Consider the following 19,406-nt stretch of genomic DNA (forward strand, 5'->3'; position numbering starts at 1 on the left):
TCTGAGTTGAACCATATCTGCACCATATACATTCCAGTCGGGATCGGTGTTAGGATAATGTGTTGCGGCCCATGCTGCTGGATTGGCTTGATTCAAAGCACGGGCTCTATCCTCTAGCGCTTTAATGGCCGCTTGATTAATCCTTGTCCTTTCCTCATTGTTAAACAAAGTCATTAATAACTGCTGGCAATCAGCCCATGTCGGATTATGTGTCTGAACTATCGAGGTGAACAGATCGGTCATAGCTTGTGGTTTCTCAGTGTACGAGGAATTGTGGGTCTTCCAATTCAAGATATCGGTAGTCGTGAACGGGACATATACGAAGACTGGGTCAGCATGTGCCATTTGACCTGCGGCATCGATATAGGCTGACCCGGGATTCAGACGAAGAGGCATCTGATAATGTTTTAATTGTTGGGTACCGGTCAGTTGTCGGGTTAGTATGGGGCTACGTAGAGGGGCGTCAGTTAGAGGTTCCGGTCGGGGGGAAATAGGGCATGAGGATGTGGGAGCTTGGTTTTGGGAAAAGTTAGTAAATAAAACACTTCGAGCCGAGCTAGAAGAAGCTTGACCGGAAGTCTGAAGTGGCGCCAAATCAGGATATTCATATCTAATGGGGGTTGGTTCTGGTTCTGGAAGGGGAGATTTAGTATGAGAGGGGGTGGATTCTGTACTGGAGGAGGAAGCGGAAGTGGATGGGGGCAATGGGGGAAGGGGTGCAGGACTTCCTGCATTCGCGTCACTTCCTCTTAAAGGAAAGTAAGGGGGCGGCAAAGGGATCTCGGACTCAGGGGGCCTGTCCAAAATGGGCCCAACACCAGTCCTAGTGGACAAACAAGTCCTAGCCACCATGAGGCGACATTGCTCCTCGTGGCATGTCTGAATCCATTTTGGCGAGTCATTTACGGTCTGTCTCCAACAATCAATATAAGGAAACTGCCCGTAAAGTTCAGGCCTACCTGATACAGCCACGTGTACGCGCTGTACCAGAGTTGGATCCAAACTGCCACGTGGCGGCCATGCCGCAACCAAAGTAGGCCACTCCCTAGTACACAAAGTGACCAAACGTACAGGATACATTTTAACCCCAAAATCACATGTTTTGAATCCCTTTTTAAAATTCTTCACCATACAACCTAAGGGATCCGGAGTCGTTGACTCCGACGCGCCCATACTTATCAATGATACGTCGTTGACAACGAATACTATGCACACGTACTTTTCAACAGTCACACCCGTTTCCTCTGGCAACAGCACCACGTGGTACGGTTACCAAGTGAAACGTACACAATAACACAATAAACACTCAGGGAATTCCCGTACACACACAGCTGTTACACCAGTCACTAGATAATCAATATTATGCCCTTTGGCGAAACTATACAGTCACCCACGCTATAATTCTCTATATATGAATTACCCGTCTATAACACACCCCAGTAACATCGTCTTTTACAAATAGCGGTTACAGTACGGTTAGCATAGGTCAAAGCACAATTTAAGGTCACAATACAATTATTAGTGGTTATGGTGTTAAACATGCAATAGACGACAATGATTAGTACTTATATACAGTGTCAGTAAATATACAGGGTTATGGTACCGTGCACTATGATACAGCAACACACTATTAACACTCTCGCTAGACGGCTGAGCTCGCGCTATCTAACAAGATATACACTTTTCTAAACAATCTTTAACACATTTACAATTCCCAACTAAACTATTGGCCAGTACCTTGAATGGACTACCTAAAACTATCTACATCCGTTTTGGTTAGCCACACTGCCCAAGCACCACATATAGCGAGCTAGAGGACCGAATTTACACAGACGCCTCTTAGTCGATTACTCTATCAAAAATCTAGTGGGTTCCAAATTTACACGCCTTCCCACTTAGCCAAGATAGGTTGAGAGCTAGCGAACCGAATTTACACAGACGCCGCTTAGTCTCCCGGTCCCTCCGACCTAGCGAACAAAATATACACCCTAGAACGCTAGTCTAGACAAGACACCGGTGTCCGGCTAGGGCTATTTACACCAGAACCCCGCCTGACTAACCAAATCAAACGGTCTGACTAAAGAGCGTTCGATTGAGCGGTGCGCCTTCGCTCCTTCCCTCCGACAGAGGGGGCAGATTCCATACACAAATAACCCCTTATGGGCCTACCGCACAATCGGTATACCCCTAGTGGGTCTGCCGTCTAAAACAGCAGTTGTCTTACCTCCTCGTTCCTGAACCTGAGTTCACACTCATCGACGGGGACACCCCAGCACTTCTTACGTAGAGGCCGATGATCTCCTGGACAACAGACCAGTGGCGCCGAGACGAAGGGAGGTCCACGCAGAAGTTCAGGGGTGCAGCCGTAGAGAACGTGGGCAAAGATAGACCGTCTCACGCCTCTGCCTCTCAGCTACCGTTGAACGATGAGCTTCCCGGCCAATGCACCAAATGATACCGGAGAAACTGACGGAAGCAAAGCACAGAGAGATGGACACAGGTTTCTTCAGGAAGGAAGAGATTCTTTATTGGATCACCGATCGGGACTCAGAGGGACTAATGTCACCAAAATACAGCAAGTTCTGAGCCCCGGACAATAGTGCAGGCTCCTTATATAGGCACATAACTCCTCCCATATTAAGCTCCACCCGCACATTCTCTTGACGAATCAATACAAATAAGAATTAATTTCCTGCTTGACCGCATGGCCTGTCAAGCACAATGGAGGAGGGGAATACTACATCCTGTATTCTTGCACATGCTCCGTACACTACTGATCGTATCTTGCCTCGTGCAACCAACTGATCGATACGTCAGCATATGCACGTACACATGCCACGTGGTAATCTCGGCCTACTAAATTTATTTTTACCGAGATTCCACCACAAAACCATTTTAAATGGTTTGACAAATTACTACAGGGAGGTAACAGGGAATTACTTGCACCATAACTATAGGCAGGATATAGTAGGATATGCCCTGCTGGTTACGGTGCTCCTTAAAGAATTGCCTGAAAAGAAATTAAATTTAGTGTGTGTGTGTGTGTGTGTGTGTGTGTGTAACTTGTTTTATAGAAATATAATTTATTTATATATATATATATATATATATATATATATATATATATATTCCACTGGTACCCTGCACACACACTTTCAAAAATTAACAAAATGCCGGGTGCAATACAGCCAAAGCCAAAAAATACAAAATATACTGAAAAAAAGGCTTGCACTCACGGTCTGTATCTTGATAAAATAGTTCTTCTTTATTCCAATATTCTTAAAACATAATTCTAGTCATCATCAACGTTTCAGCCAACTCACATGGCTTTCATCAGGCTAAACTGATGATAAATGATATATAATTTTTTTTTTTTTTTAGTTATATTCATACATTTGGCTTATAAACATAAAACTCTTCATGTGTACAAAGGAAGTGTATATCATTATTATGAACCCCATAAAAACAATACAAAATTAACTTCTAATAATTTGAAGGTGTGTGTGTATATGTAATACTATACGATAATTGTAGATTATGCTAACGTAGTGTACCTATAATCTTAATTTTAATAATGACAGGAGGCGAGTATTTTGCATAACTTTCTTTACTTTATGCCTCCAGCAGCACAAGTCAATCAGAAAACTTTAAACCAATCAGTAACCAGCATCACATCCATATATAAAGCCCTGACAGTCACATGATTTCCTCTTTCTTTGATGCGAAAAACAGTCCATTATAACGTCAGGGAATTCAAATAACAGTCTTGATTAACGTGTAGAACATGACTTGGAACACGACTTGAAAAAACCTTCCAGCTTTATCTTGATCTTTATCTTTATGATGGTTACTCTGAAAAGAACAGAAATACGTGAAAGGTGATGGAACCCAACTGGTGTCCGCATTAAATCTCGTACTATCTGCATCTATATTTATATTACGTTAATATACTGAAACATTAAACAACCGTAGTATCTTTAATAATCGCCACGGCTGTAACACCCGTCAACCAGATAAGCATCCCATAAATATACTGAAATATCCAAAATCTTATAATTAGACTGTGAAAATGGCAACCAGAAAATTAGAATTTCCCAGAGTATAGGGGGGGGGAAACAGGGAGGGAAAATACTCGCCTCCTGTCATTATTAAAATTAAGATTATAGGTACACTACGTTAGCATAATCTACAATTTTATCACATGACAGGAGGCTTCGTATTTTGCATTTTTAAAGCTTGGTATGAGCGAAAAGGATGCGCGTGTGGTTGACGAAAATAAATATGCGGATTGTTCATGGTAACTGGCTTGTATGGTTGGTATAAGCCCAGCAGATGCCTATAATGTGTCAATCTAAGTGTTGTCGGGATCCCCATATAACAAAACACTGCTATAGCTGCACAAAGATTGGTAAACCGTCGGGAACAGGGTAAAATACGGACGCGAAAAAGATTTAGTTCTACGAGACACCGTAGAGGTCCTTCCTTCTGGTGATACCGAAAAACCATTTACGTCGAACTCCAGAATATCTGATACCCGACGAAAAAAATCTAACGTAACGTGATTATGGCTGATGGCTGATGGCTGACGGCTGACGAAGGGATAGGTTCGTGTTATCTGACTAGTTCCGAAAAACCCAAACGAAGTCTCACCACAGTGATACTTTAGCTCATGGTTCTGGACCGTATGCTACCCCGCGGAAAAACTGTCTATCAAAAGCTCTTGATCGACCGGAGTGTCGTGAATCGTACTATGCGCTGTCGAAATAACGGAACGTATCCCGATAATGGAGCGGTCGGATCGTTCCGATCGGCCCGTCGCGAAAATTATGATAAAGATTCAACCTCAAGGTAGATAGGGGTAATAAAAAAAAAATCGTGGTCCCTTTCCATACCCCAGTGAATTCTAAGTGTTCCATGTGGATAAGTTATTTCGGGGAATACCTGTTGTCCATGAGTCCCATGACTCTAGTTGGTTGCGATAGTCCCTTGACCTACCAGTCTCCCTTGGAAGACGTCAATCCACCAACTCTAGCCGCTCCTACATTATCAATCGATGATGTTCTCCCTTTTGATCTGCCCGAAGGCAAGTTAAAACTGAAGAAGCAGAAAAGAGCATAAATGACTGAAGCGACTGGTCGCATGGCTGAAGAGCTCCAGGCCACTACAACTAAAAACGGCGTTTTTAACCCTTATTATCGGGTTAACCTACCCCCGTGGGGACCCCATAGCATACCGGCACCTAAATGGGGCGAAAAACAAAAAAACTTAAACCGGACAAACCCAGACTGGACTTACAGATCGACGAAATCTGGCGGAAGGCCCAGGGCGCAACTAGCTCCAGAATGGCGTCCATGCATGGAGGATGCTCGGATTTCTACGAGGAAACTTCCGATGAAGCGGAGGAGATGACCCCTCCGGCCCGGCCACATCAGACACCGGATCGGAGACAGCCCCAGCCAACCGCGGTAAAACCTACACCGGTAAGCATGGAGGCAATCAGAGACCTGATGGCGGAACACCATCAAAAAATCTCGGCCGATGTGGCATCGCTCAAGGAGGCCTTGCAGGGCCTAGACGGCAGGCTAAGGGTGGTGGACACAACCTTAGAATCTCACGGAGGCCTAATCAAGGATCTGCAGCAGGCTGTTGCAGAGCTTAAACAGCAAAACGAAAAAACTGAGTTGAAACTCGCCACGATGGAAAATAACCGCCGCCTGAAACATTTGAAGATCAGAGGCGTCAAAGATGATATACCTGATGCTGAACTGCCCCACTTCGCACGCAGGCTCCTCTCAGCACTGCTGACCCCGAAGTCTGCTAAGGCAGTGACGCTGGAAGGCCTATTCCGCATCCCAAAGCCTGCAACAGCCCCGGCCACAGCTACTAAAGATGTGATCCTTCAATTCCAAACCCAGAGGGACAGGACCGCAGTCCAGACAGCTGCCAGAGAACACCCAACTTACCTTTTTGAGGACATGAACCTTGAGTTCTATGCGGATCTCTCTGGGGCCACCCTGGCTTGGAGGAGAGCCCTACGGCCATTTACTGCTCACTTGCGCACACACCATGTGAAGTACCGCTGGGGCCCTGCGCACACCCTGCAGGTTAACAAAGGCGAATCCACGCACACCATTAGGTCCCTGCAGGAAGCAAAGTCGGCCCTGAGGCATCTAGGCTTACCCCTGGACATACCTAACTTGTCTAAGCCTCCGACGAGTCTCCAACACCCTTCACGCTGGGCAACTGCTACCGCTCCGGAATTTGTCCCCAGGCGGCCATCGGACTTACCGGCAGACGCGGCCACAACCTGCACTTCAAAGAAGTCTGAAGGTGCCATAACCCAGGGCTCTGGCCCGTACACACGGGAACTCTAACCCGAACAACTACCTGCATTTCCGAGACTCTTATGTTCCCGGTCCCGAAGGTTCAAGTGACTGCCTATGGACGACCACAACCAGGGCAATTACCGCCCTATCATATACTTAGCTCCTCAGGACAGTCGGCTATTGGCACCCGGTGCTCCCAAACACGACACCCATCACGCTGAGCCACGGATGGACCTATCTAACTAAGCGAGCGGATGACATCAGGAATCGGCTTGCAACTCCTTTTATTTTTATTTTTACTCTTATTTTTATTATTATACCAGCGCCCGTCCGGGTGAGAGAGCGGGACTTATTAAGTGCATATGTTGTTGTTTTTTTTTATACGCTATATAACTTGCGATGGATATGCTCCCTTACCTTAGTCCTAGCTGTAGAACAGCCTGCCATCACACATCTCACACTACCCCCTTGCTTGGAAAGCCAGAGGTACCGCATGCACTTAGCACTGCAGGCCCAATCCTTACACGCCACAACCTGGCTATTGCTTAGCCCGCCCTATGCTAACGCCTCTCACGGGCTTACTGTAAATATCTCTCACTGCATTACTAGCGTAGCTGACCGATCCCCGGACGTCACAGCCTAGTTAACGTCAGCTTGCTTATGTCATATAAACACACAAAGCTTCTCATGCAGTTGCTCCACTGCCAAAGACCATCCGGCAACACTCACACCTGCCTTACTAACGTGCTTGACATGCCATCTACCCTCTTCCTCACTCTCCCAGACAGGGCACAGCAACACTAGCGTTAACAGCTCAACTCACTACCCGGGTTCAGACGTTCCCATCCACCCACACTGTATTTGAGCATTGTGATAGCTGCCCTTACTACTATTATTCTACTATTATTTTACTAATTTTCTCACCCATTACGAGTTGTATATATGCTTTTCTTTGACTTCAGTTTATAACCATTCAACGTTTATGTATTGACTGTTTACCTCTCAATTTACAAAAAACAAAAACAAAAACAAATGCTAGTATTTAATTGCCCTAAGTCTACTTGACTGGTCCTAAACCATAGTACTCAGTTGTGGGCCAATGTTACCGCTCTATGCGACACACTAGGCAACTGCTTTAGATCACTGGCTCATGCAAGCTTTCCACCTACTCGCTCTATATCACAGATATGTAAACGGAGCCAATGCAATTTTTCTTTTGATTGTATTTTTATTATCTTCATTTTCTGCAACTTAATTGAGCAACAGCACCATGCAACTGACTATACAAATTCTTTTACGCAATTGTTCAACACAACTCATATGTGTACCCATAAACGTGGTAAACTCCTCCTTACACTTAAATGTAACCTGTATTCACACACTAACCCTTGACGCAGCATTAGACTTTTATGTATAGATAGCAAAGCGGTGTTATGTAGGGTGGTGAAAATGTTTAACTCTTACCTGTCGTTATGTTTTGCATTGATTCGTTAACAATTTAAACTGCTGAGAACAATGCCTAGACACGTCTGCCTAGCCTGATCATCACGCATTTAATAACGTGCTGTTAACTTCATGCCATATTTGTGTCAAAATGTGATGTACCTGAGTTTTTATATGGCGACGTGACACTGTCGAATGTTTTATAAATCTTTAGCACACTGTTGAAACGGCGGACCCTATTAGACTCTCTCATAAAACTAAAATGTGCGGTATAATTACATGCCACGTTATGTTTCCTCTGTTTGATGTATTACTGCTTGTGACCGCTGTTGTGGCTGAACAAGCTTTTTGTTATACCACGCACAACCAAAATAAAGAATTAAAAAAAAAAAAAAAAAACTGAAGAAGCAGAGGATGATCTCAATTAAAGACAATCATTCTAGGTGTCCCGCTTAGCTCCTCTACCTCTGTAATGAGTACTATCGAAGTCCTTGCCATTCTGATCCCAATTTCATAGGTGAGCCCGGATCTCATGCAGTGAGTTTTCAGTCGATGTCTGGCCCGGTAGTGAAGTGGTCCTGGGAAATAATCAAGGTACTATGGAGCCTTTCCGCCATATCCGTCGAATTTCCTTACGAAAGTCGCTATCGCTGATGCGGGAAAGGTGCAATCCGTCTAGGGTGGAATCTATTCCGAAGTAGAGGTACGTAGTTACTCGGAACTGGAACCGAACCGACTCCTCTCTGTTCACTATGAATCCCAACAATTCCAGAAACTGTAACAATAAACCTCGTTTGTATACGTAGTTTGGAATTGGGCTTGCAAAGGGCCAGCAAGTCGTCTAGGTATGCTACAGCGGATACCTTTTGCTCTTCAGTGCGTCCTGACCAGCTTCCAAAACTTCTTGAGGTACTATGTGAACCAATAGGTAAGTGTCCTTTCAAATCTAACTTTCCAAAATCCTTTTGAGGAGTAGGTCTCCTAATAGATGTATACCTTCCTTCTTGAGATGTCGGTACGCCCCAAAACCATTGGGTTGGCCTATGTTGATGATTGGGGGAGAGTCTCCTGTCTTCTTCTTTACTACTATAACGTGGACCTCGGTCTGATCGGGACATAGATATCCCTGCAGTGACACCGAGCTCCCTGTTGAGAACTATCTTGTTCGTTCCTAGATGACCTGGGTATTCCATCCTGAGCTTGTTTCGTACTTCTTTTCCCCTAAGCCGGAGGTTGGCAAGGTGTGCCCGGTGCTCCGGCAAACCCCTTTCGGATGATCCTGGGTGTCTGGTGGTACGCGAGTCGACCAAGGTTGTCCAGTGTGCCAAAGGAAACTTTCTTGCTAGGCGGGTTCTGACGCTTTTCCTCTTCCGATGGAGACTCTCCATTTTCTTATGATCTCCAGAGAAGGGGGGGAATGGAGTCCTCGTCCCCTGATGATGGAGTCTGAGATGTTCAATGCGCAGGACGTTCTGAGAGACGGTTCCGCTAAGTCGGGGTGTTCTCTTTCCCCTTTGGGGAAGCCGCGTTGGGCCCTTCCAATGGTGTTTAGGTGGTAAGGCGCCCGACTTGTTAGCCAGCCTCTTGGAGAGGACTTCTTCCCCCGGAGTTGCCCTGGCGGCTTAATCTTCTCCTGGAAATCGGTCGGTGAATTGAGGGAAATCCGACCTGTTGGTTCATACCCTTTCGGTCTGTGGAGTCAGGATCGTACGACAGTACGCTTATTGTCACTCAGTGTGCCTCTGGTTATAACCGGGGTCACCCAGTACTTTGATTAATCGGTACCGCTTTCGCAGTATCCGGGTAGTGGCCTGAGAATGAGGACACCCTCCGTAGGACCAGGACGTACCCGGGTATGGGAGACGTGAAAGCCTCCCTATGTATAATCTAATGGTTCATCCTTATATGTCCTAGAATTGTGGAGTTTGGCGGTATAGTGAGTTCTCCTTCTCGGTTAAGGGAAGGGCGTACGGATCCTCCAATTGAAACATAGAGGTGTCGGAACACATGCCTGTAGTGTGCCCTGGTCTGTGCATACCATGCCAGAACATACTCTGAAGGTAGAAGCCCTAGACAAGGGCGCGGGGTATCACCCCTTCGTACCTATGCCACTAGCACCGGAGTAAGGCTAGCCTGGGGTCACCCAGCGTAGGGGGTCACCCCTGTATGTATGTCTCTTATGGCCTGTTGGGACTCTCTTCCGGTCTGTGGGGTACCTAAACAGGTGTCAGGTACGGTAAAACATTTATTGCCACTAGTGGGTCTCCACGTACAACTGGGGTTCCCCCAGAATTGTTTTCATCAGTACCACTTAGAGATTTCCTGTGAGTGGTCTGAGGAGGGGGTCGCCCTCAATAAGACCGGGATGAACGGTCAGAAATGTCGGGACGTAAGCCCGTGTATGGGGAGGTATGGTAGTCTCCCAATTATCCAAGGGGTCACCCTTATTGGATATAGTACTGTGGAGCTTTGGCAGCACCGTAAGCTCTCCTTCTTGGTGCTGTCGACATACATGTATCCATTGTGTTCCGGTCTGGCATACCGCAACAGATCGTACTCCGTGGTTATCAGCCCGTCCTAGGGCGTGTGGATTAGACCCCAATATCTATAAGTCCTTAGCCATTCCGGGTCTTGGTTGGGTTCTCCGACTTTTTGAGGTATGTCTTGCTAGTCCTCCTCCTCCGAGGGCGAGTCCTCTGCCCTCCATTCGTCTATGATTTCTAATGACGGTGGGGATAATGGTTCCTCATCCTCTGATGAGGGTCTTGTGGAGGGTAGCGGTCCATGCCTTGGACTGGTGGCTCCGCTTCCGCAGTATATTCCCTTCACCTCTTGGAAGGGTTGTGTTGGAGCCCATCCATTGGTGTTTGGACGCCCCTGTCTCCTGCCTAAGTTGTGTAGGTTCCTTATCCTCTGTTCTTGATGGAGGCATGGTGTCCACCATCTCCAGCGGTGTCTGCGTCATCCTTTTGACTAAAGCCTTTTTCCCGAAGCCGACCCCGCGGCAGTGATCATGGCCTGGAAATCCACCGTTGATAATGGAGGAGTGTCTGACACCATGGTAGCGTGATTTTTTCCCTTCTGTGGGGAGACAGCGTATACGTCAGTGCGTATGTAGCTACACAGTGGCTTCCACATACAACTGGGGGACACCCAGGTACCATGTACTCAGTACCACTAGGAATTTGACTAGTGGTCTGTGGAGGGGTCACCCTCCTATCGACCGGGGTGAACGGTCATAAATGTTGGGACGTAGCCCGGTAATGGTCGGGACAGAGCCCGGTAATGGTCGGGACGGAGCCCGGTAATGGTCGGGACGGAGCCCGGTAATGGTCGGGACGGAGCCCGGTAATGGTCGGGACGGAGCCCGGTAATGGTCGGGACGGAGCCCGGTAATGGTCGGGACGGAGCCCGGTAATGGTCGGGACGGAGCCCGGTAATGGTCGGGACGTAAGCCCGGTAATGGGAGGTATCGAAGACCTCAGTACGCTTTTGTAAGGAGTCATCCTTGTGCATGTAATTTTGTGGAATTTTTCGCCACTGTGGATTGTGCGTACTTCGTTATAAGCCCCTGGTTGGGCGTGGTGGTCACCCTTTGTAAACAAATTTGTAATGGTTTCTGGATAGTTCTGTGGTGTTTTCACCCGTGTGGATCAATCATCATTGCCTTCTGGGAGTGATCATCCAATTGGCCAGTGCAGCCTGAGCCTGATGGGAGTTGTTCTTGGTTTGGTGTAGTACAATCCCAATGGTAAGTTACCTGCAATGGCCCCTGAGCATAGAGTTGCAGGGGTTACTGCAGTGAGAAGTGTGCTTAGCCTGATGGGAGTTGTACCTGGTTTGGTGCAATACAATCCCAATGATAAGTTACCCGCAGTGGACCTTTAGCACAGAGTTGCGGGGGTTAACTGCAGTGAGAAGTGTGCTCAGCCTGATGGGAGTTGTTCCTGGTTTGGTGCAATACAATTCTAATGGTAAGTTACCTGCAGTGGCCCATAGCACAGAGTTGCAGGGGTTAACTGCAGTGACAAGTGTGTTTAGTTTTACACATTTATATTATGTGGCAAAAACTTTATTTCCAACAGTATCCATAATTTAACACTTTACCTTTAAAAAAAAAAAAAAACCTGGTGCCAGTTCGTGGGAATCACGAACTGGCGAAATTAAGGTGGCCGCCGAGGATCTCGCGATATTGCGAGATCCAAGATGGCCGCCATTCGCGCGCAAATTTGCCGCTATGTCCGCGATCGCGGCCCGCGATCGCGGCTCGACGGTACCGGTCGGCACCCCCTCGTGTCCCCCCATCCACCCCCCAGCACCCTGGACCCTAATCAACCCGGTTGGTCCCGCGCGATCGCGGTAAAATGCCGCGAATCGCGAGGGTCCTCAGGCAAGCAGCCTGACAGAACAAAGCCCTGAAGGGAAAAAACACAGGGCAGTGTGGAGGAAAAACGGACCGTCCAGGGAGAAGGGTAGATTGAGTGGAAGCAGGGATAATAGAGGGACAGATTAAAGCCCCAAACAGGGGGTTAAATACACAGTGTACAGTAGAATTTAAATGTATAAATACAAGTTAAGATTTCACTATAAACAGAAAACAGTTGAGAGCATAATACTCTGACCTGTGCCTTGGCTGGAAGCAGCAAAGAAAGAGGAAATCATGTGACTGTCAGGGCTTTATATATGGATGTGATGCTGGTTACTGATTGGTTTAAAGTTTTCTGATTGACTTGTGCTGCTGGAGGCATAAAGTAAAGAAAGTTATGCAAAATACGAAGCCTCCTGTCATGTGATAAAATTGAAAGAGATGCACTTTCAGACAGTTGATATGTGGTATCTGAAATATGAACCATGCAGCATAATTTTAAAATGGTAGCCAAACTCATACTAGACCTCTTTTAAGGGGACACTATAGGCACACTGACCACTTCAGCTTATTAAAGTGGTCTGGGTGCAGTTCCCCTGTTCCCCTAACACTGCCATGTTCATTATTGCAGTTTCTGAGAAATGTCAATCACGTTCCAGGTTTAAGACTGCCTCTAGTGACTGTCAATTAGACAGCCACAAGAGGCACTTTCTGCTTGCTAGACGTCCTCACGCTGTGCAGAAGGACATCCTGTGTCAGTAAAATCCCCATAAAAAAAGCATTTATTACTTGGAGCTTTTTTTTTTTTTTTAGTATGTCCGCATACAGTACTTGTGCGTTGGTATTTAGAATACAGGTTGCAAACATTTCTCCTTATTGTGGGATTGTATGTTTTCTTTAATTTTCTTCACTGTTTTGTAAAGTCATGGTGTCTATTTCCTAAAGGGCCTTCCTCGTCCTAAAAGTGCTGGAGAAGCTAATCAGCTGACAAAGGAGAAGAGTATAAAAGACATGTTCATGAATTTTTGGGGACGGCGGAAAAATAAAGGAAAGATTGAATCCTCAGATGAAGAATTGTAACAGGCACTACTGCACAATGATCTCCTATTAAAATGGTGTGTACAATTTTAAAGGGATTTGACTACTGTATTAATATTGTGCAAATGTGATGGTATAATGTGTTAAAAGGCATTCCATGCTGGAGCTGACCAGCGCTGTAGTGGTTGTGGTGCCAGGAGTGCCCTTGTGCCTCTCACTTGTAAGGAGTTAAACCATTTTACAACAATTTGACTTAATGCAAGATGGAGGCACGGCTCCCACTTCCACTACCGCTCAGTGACAGCCGGGAAGTTTCTTCACTGAGCAGTGCAGGGCTTAGCTCGTTGATTGAGAGTCATCAGCTGACTAGCACTGCTAAGGTCAGAAGAAGAGCTAATGGAAGCTCCTGAGCAGGAGCTTTTGGCTCTCACTGAGCAGTATTGGAAGAGAGGTGCAGTGCCCAGCAGACCCTGGTAACAAGTGATACAGCTCTAAAACGGTCTTCTTCCTTATAGCACGCTAAACCACCAGCATGCTATAGTGTTTATAGTGCTTGGAATGTTCCTTGAAATATTATATTGATTGTGTCAAATTACTGAATGCATTTGTACGAAGAACTTTTTTGCAATATTTCATGATCCTGAAAGATGATTTTTGTTATTTTTAAACTTTGCACACATCACTTGTTCCTAAAGTGTTTGTTTGCTAAAAACATTCCCTTTTTACCTTAGGATAAGATCTGTATATTCTCTCCCATGCCACCAGCATTCACAGATCTTTAGGATTGTCTTTGTTAAGTCCAATGACTTGGTAGAGATTGATGTCTTTCTCATATCAAGCAATATTTGCCCTGCTGGCTGGCTAGATCAATGGCCAATAACTGCACACAGCTATTCTTTTTTTTTTTATTCTTTTTATTTTTTATATTCTTTATTTTTGGTGTGCAGGAAATCTACATTCAATAAAAATGCCAGAGCAGTGATAACAAAGATATTGAGGAGCATAGAGCAGGAACACTTTCATAGCATTCTATGGAGCTGCACAATTTTAGATTTTTAGAATAAACAAGAGAGTTTAACATGCCTTAAACTGCATCAGTTACTAAGGTAAAATATAGATAGAGACAAATAGACATACAGGCAGGATACAATGTGTGCAATTAAGGTAGCTTAAAAGGTGATACGTAATAAACATGTGAGCAATATCTTAGTATGTTATCTATTATGTCTAGGATAGCTTCTAGGTTGCACGTATGTTAAATTTACCACTGGGCCTGAGGAGGACTAGGAAGCACTCCAACCATTATAAGGATTAGCATATCTACAGTGGGGATTCCTCAACATATAGCCTGACTTAAATTTTATAGTGAGTAAACACACGGAGATTTACAGGCTATGCTGACCCGTCATGGCTGCCATACAGATGAATAATTTGGGGAATAGTAATGAATTGTTGCTCTGAAGCACCAATAGTTGAAAAGGGGTGCTGGGGCAGGTACTCTATCTTGTGTGGGCCTGGAGGTCTAATAAGAATAAGGCCTACACTGAGGGGGGCGATCAACCTATGCCTACTGGTCTGCGTAGCCTGTCCAGAGGTTTAGTAAGAAACTGGGTTTCCTCGAAGCAACCCCACCAGGCCCAGTCTCTATCACAGTCCCGCACTTTTGCTTCACTTGTCCGTTTGGCTCCTGCAGTCTGTACGGAGTATCGGGACCCTGCTGCCTGTTGGTGATGTCGTCGTTGTGTGGTGGGTACCCGGTGTTGCGGTCCCTGTCTGGGGATGCGTCTCCTTGTGTGTTGAGATCCGGGACAGTCCCGGCATTTTGTTTTGCAGGCTTTAGGTGCAGGAAGGGTAGGCTGGCAATGAGTAGATCTTTCTCTGCGCCGTCGGGGTGAGGTATAGCAGCCATGTGAGCCCTGGCGTTGAGGAGCCGCCACCCGCCGCAACGGTTTCTCGTGCTTTCTTCTCCTCATTCCCCCTCTAGGAGTACATCGGGGTTGAGTGTGTGGGCCAGGTCGCTGGTCGGGACGGCTCTGCGGGACAGCAGCTTGATTCACAGGAGTGAGGGTGAGTCTTCGCTCACAGATCCTTGCCCAGAATTTCTCGCAAACGAGATCAAATGCCATGAGAAGCGGATCTACACCCGAAGGTGCCTGATGTAAGATGCCCCCTGTTGCAGGCCTCTGCGCGGCGGCCATTTTAGTAGTGGGCCCAAGTTCAGAGTCGCTGAACCGTTAGATGTTGCTGAGGTATGGCCACTTCGGTGCACCCGTGGGGACCGGGATATCCCCCACCGGTCCAAAGGGGGGGGGAACAGGGCGCAAGGTTTGCAGACTGTTAGTCAAGTCTGGGGATCGGCCGCCTCCCCGTCCTTAACCGCAACTGCAGGCCGCAGGTTGGTCTCTCACGGGCTGTGTCTTCCTGGTGCCGGTTTGGAGGTGCTGGATATTCAGCGGAATTCGTTCTGGTTCTGTGCGTGGGATTGAGCCACCAAAACGAGCGAGTTATGCCCCTTTGAGGCTAAAAGGGTAGGTTTCCCGGAGGAACTTCAGTGCCCTGCGGCCATTCCTGTCAGCGGTCAGGCCCCGCCCCCCCACACAGCTATTCTTCATGATGATCTAGTTGATTGAAAAGGGGGAGAAATGTGTTCTAAAGTAATATAGTTCATGTTACAGCAATTACGTGCAACCTAATTCATTTACTGCACATTTTGGGAGGTTAAATATTTGCTATCATTTTGCACTTAAATATTATTTAAAATGCTACCCTTTCATAAATATTCTACACTTTTTTAAATTTGAATATTTATGTCCGGAAACATTTTTGAAAACATACATTTCTTATCCCTTTCACAGAGAAGCTTAACAAAAGCTGTAATGTTAAATTACATATAAGTACTAGTACTTCCTTACTAAATCCTTAGTGACACAGCCTCATTTTGCTTTGATACCCAAGCAGTTTTGCGTACTGGTTTATTTCTTGGTTCACCTGTAATTACCATCTTTGCAGTTATAGTTTTTTATATAAAAGAGATATAATTAAATCTTCCAGTTTATTATGGGGAACATTATCACAGATTTGCCCATAATGTGTTTAAAAAAAACAACAACTAATAATGCAGCTAAAGAAAGGTGTTTCAAAATAAATGAATTGTCCTGATTTACAGAGTACGTTGTATATCTAGGATTTTAATCTATTTTTCGTAGTCGTAGGTCATAAATTACAAGAAGCACATTATTGTTTCAAGCTTACAATTGCAATGTGGTGCATTAGAAAATACCCGTTTTTAAGATGGCATGGGTTCCAATTATAAATAACCACTATTAATCCTAAAGACACTAACTTCTGTTGGTTAGATTCTCTCAATTGATGTCCCCGCTGATATGAGTAAACCGATTACCCCACAGTGTAGAGTGCTCATTGAGAGCTGTGCATTGATCATTCTCGGCATCTGAGGGTATATTTTTATAGTTTAGGAGTTCCCTTTCACTAAAGGTAAATACACCTAAACACCAAAACATCCTATTGTATAAAAGAAAAAGAGATGGCCTGGCATATGTCCCTCCTTCCATAAAAGTGGGTGCATTTGGATTTTCATAGACCCTGTTACTGGGAACTAGAAGGAATGCCAGCCCCTATTCAAATACCTGGAAGGTAACATTAACTGGATGCGGGCCTAATAATTGGCCACTGCCATGTTGTCACTCCTTATCCCAGTAGAGCACCAGTGGATACTCTGGTTCCTAAAAATGCATTTGTACTAGAAGACCCTAATACACTCAGTGGGTTACTATGGCATGCTTAGTCCCACGGTAACCATAATTGCATTTCCCAGGTAGCCAAGTGTCTCAAAGCCCACCTACCTCCTATAAAAATGTCCTACTGACCGTAGTCTATGGGGATTTACATTCTTATCCCAACATGAGAATCTATTATAGCTCTCGTCATATTTGCCCTGGATTGTGTCATAATAGGCAAAGTCTTTATTAGAAGTTTAAAAGAAAAAAAAGGTTACCACAAGTTATAGATTTAAAATTTTTTGTTCCCAATGCTTGATCAATAGTGTAGTTTCATGTTCCCATTTAATGTATATTGTGTAGTATTTGTGTTTTCTTGATGCTTTGTTTAGTTTTTTTAGCACTCACTAGCTGAGCGCGTCAGCTAAGCACTCACAAGCCAGTAATTAAATGGTTACGTTAATGTGGAATTAGAGTTGCCTTTCCAAGTGTTATTTTGCCCCCAGTAGAACCATCTTGGGCAGAAAAGGCATTCATGCATGTCGCACAGTAAGTTACGACACAGAAATGAAAATGCCATATTAAAAAAAAAAAATAGAAAAATAATTGGTAAAAAATTGTGGTTTTGACCTCTCCTATATCAATATTAATCCTGTTACTTACAACTTACCGGAGTCCCGTCAGGTGTCCCTGGACCAAATCTGGTCTTCTCTACCATAAGAACTATGTGTAATTTCAGAGTGTAGCAAGACTTCATTTGTTTGTGGAGAGCATTTTGTTAACACTCTCATCCAATGACTGCGTTCCTGCTTTGCTCTAAAGTGACAACCAGCTTCACATGCTAGGCACCCAGTGGGACCCAGGTAACTGTGTTAAAACATACTTAGCATAAGACGGTGCAAGGTTTCTCCTAGCACCATAACAACAACAACAACAACAGCAGCAGGGTTAACAGCTAATGATTATTGGAGTGTCTTTTTAAGGGATTAAAATAAATGTTATGATTATGAATTGTGCATTGTGTGCAGTGTTCTGGTAGGCAAGTGGGGGAACATATTTTTGTACTGGCAAGATACTGTATGTCTGCTGCTATTGACTTTGTATTACAGCCATATAACTTTCATTTTTTGTTGTTTTTTTTTGTTATGCAGGTGAAAATACTCAAATGTGACAAGACTCTAATGTTTGGACTTTCGCCCGCCATTTTTTATATTTTAAACAGAAAATGCATCTAAAAGCAGATATACAGGGAAGTATAGTTTGGTTTTTGCATGATGAATTTTACAAGAAGATACTATTTGAAAGAAAAGACTTAACTTTTTTTTTCCTGTTCAAAAGTGAGCACATCTGAAGTTAATAAATTACCAAGGACTGAAAGAAACACAAGAACAAATGAAAGCACCTTCAATACAATGCAATCCTTTTTTTTTTTTAATTTTTTTTTTTTTTTTTTTACCCCTTAAGGACCCCTTAACTTCTGGAATAAAAGGGAATCATGACATGTCAAACATGTCATGTGTCCTTAAGGAGTTAAAGCCTTTTTGTAATTTTGTTTTTTTCTTTCTAGATGTGCCATTGTTTGATAAGCAAGTCGCAGGATGAGTTTTCATTCGTGTATTGAAAAAAAAAGAAAAAAAAAAATACAATAGGGATAAAATATGTCTCGTACTCTGTGAGACAGCCTAAAGGTTCCTTGTAACGGTGTACAATGCAGTCTAGATTTACAGGTCATATTCTTGGCCTGACAAAGTGACCTCTAATGACCTCTAAATCGTGCCTTGGATACAGGATGCTGTGCTGCAAGAGGAACGTATCTGTCCCTCTATATGTTAGCACTTTAATAAACAAGACTTTTGTTAATGTGAATGTTTTTAAGAATTTAACGATGAACAAATACACCGTGCATTATCTGCAAGGGACCGATTTAAAGGGAGAATGAACTTTGAAATGAAATTGTGCCCACTTGTAGAAACCACAGATATCATGATTTATAAAAAAAAAAAAAAACTCTATTGGTGGCTTTCAGCAGTGTAGCAGCCAATAACCGAAGTATTCTAGTGGCATCATATTGTGCAAGGTAACTGCCTAGTGCACAGTTAAAGAACTGCAACTCTAATACGGGTGGAGGGCAAACAGTTCTTATCAGTTGGGGCCTACTTGCCCAGCCCAACTTTTTATAGGGGTACTGTCACTTCCCTTTCTAATATTATGTTTATTTATCCTCTATAATTAACAAACGGTCTGTGAAGTGTTAAAAGTAGAAATTATCCGGCAGCTAGGTGCCTAAATCTTGATTCCTTGTCCATTATTGCTATAAGCTCTGTCCTTGGCACCTGATAGTCAACATAAAACAGAGGGGAGAGGACAAATGAAAACAATGTTTGTTTCTGTGCCTGGAATCATTAGGATTTTTATGTAATTTTTGAAAAAAGGGTTAACACACGTTATATGTGGTTTCCAATGTTTAAATACATTGTGTAATTTTAGTAGAAGTGA

At 44.5% G+C, this 19,406-nt stretch overlaps 1 protein-coding gene across 1 annotated transcript in view; it reads left to right on the forward strand.

Annotated features, from left to right (window-relative positions):
- BAD (BCL2 associated agonist of cell death) overlaps nt 1-18,291 on the forward strand; it is a 28,495-nt gene extending 10,204 nt beyond the window's left edge. The window contains exons 4-5 of the mRNA XM_063437376.1: nt 13,081-13,250; nt 18,062-18,291. Coding sequence (XP_063293446.1) covers nt 13,081-13,215 — 135 coding nt within the window. The 3' untranslated portion in view covers nt 13,216-13,250; nt 18,062-18,291. The remainder of the gene's footprint in view (nt 1-13,080; nt 13,251-18,061) is intronic.
- The last annotated feature ends 1,115 nt before the right edge of the window (nt 18,292-19,406 follow it).

The sequence above is a fragment of the Pelobates fuscus genome, chromosome 12 (genome assembly GCF_036172605.1).
Source record: "Pelobates fuscus isolate aPelFus1 chromosome 12, aPelFus1.pri, whole genome shotgun sequence".
Taxonomy (NCBI): domain Eukaryota; kingdom Metazoa; phylum Chordata; class Amphibia; order Anura; family Pelobatidae; genus Pelobates; species Pelobates fuscus.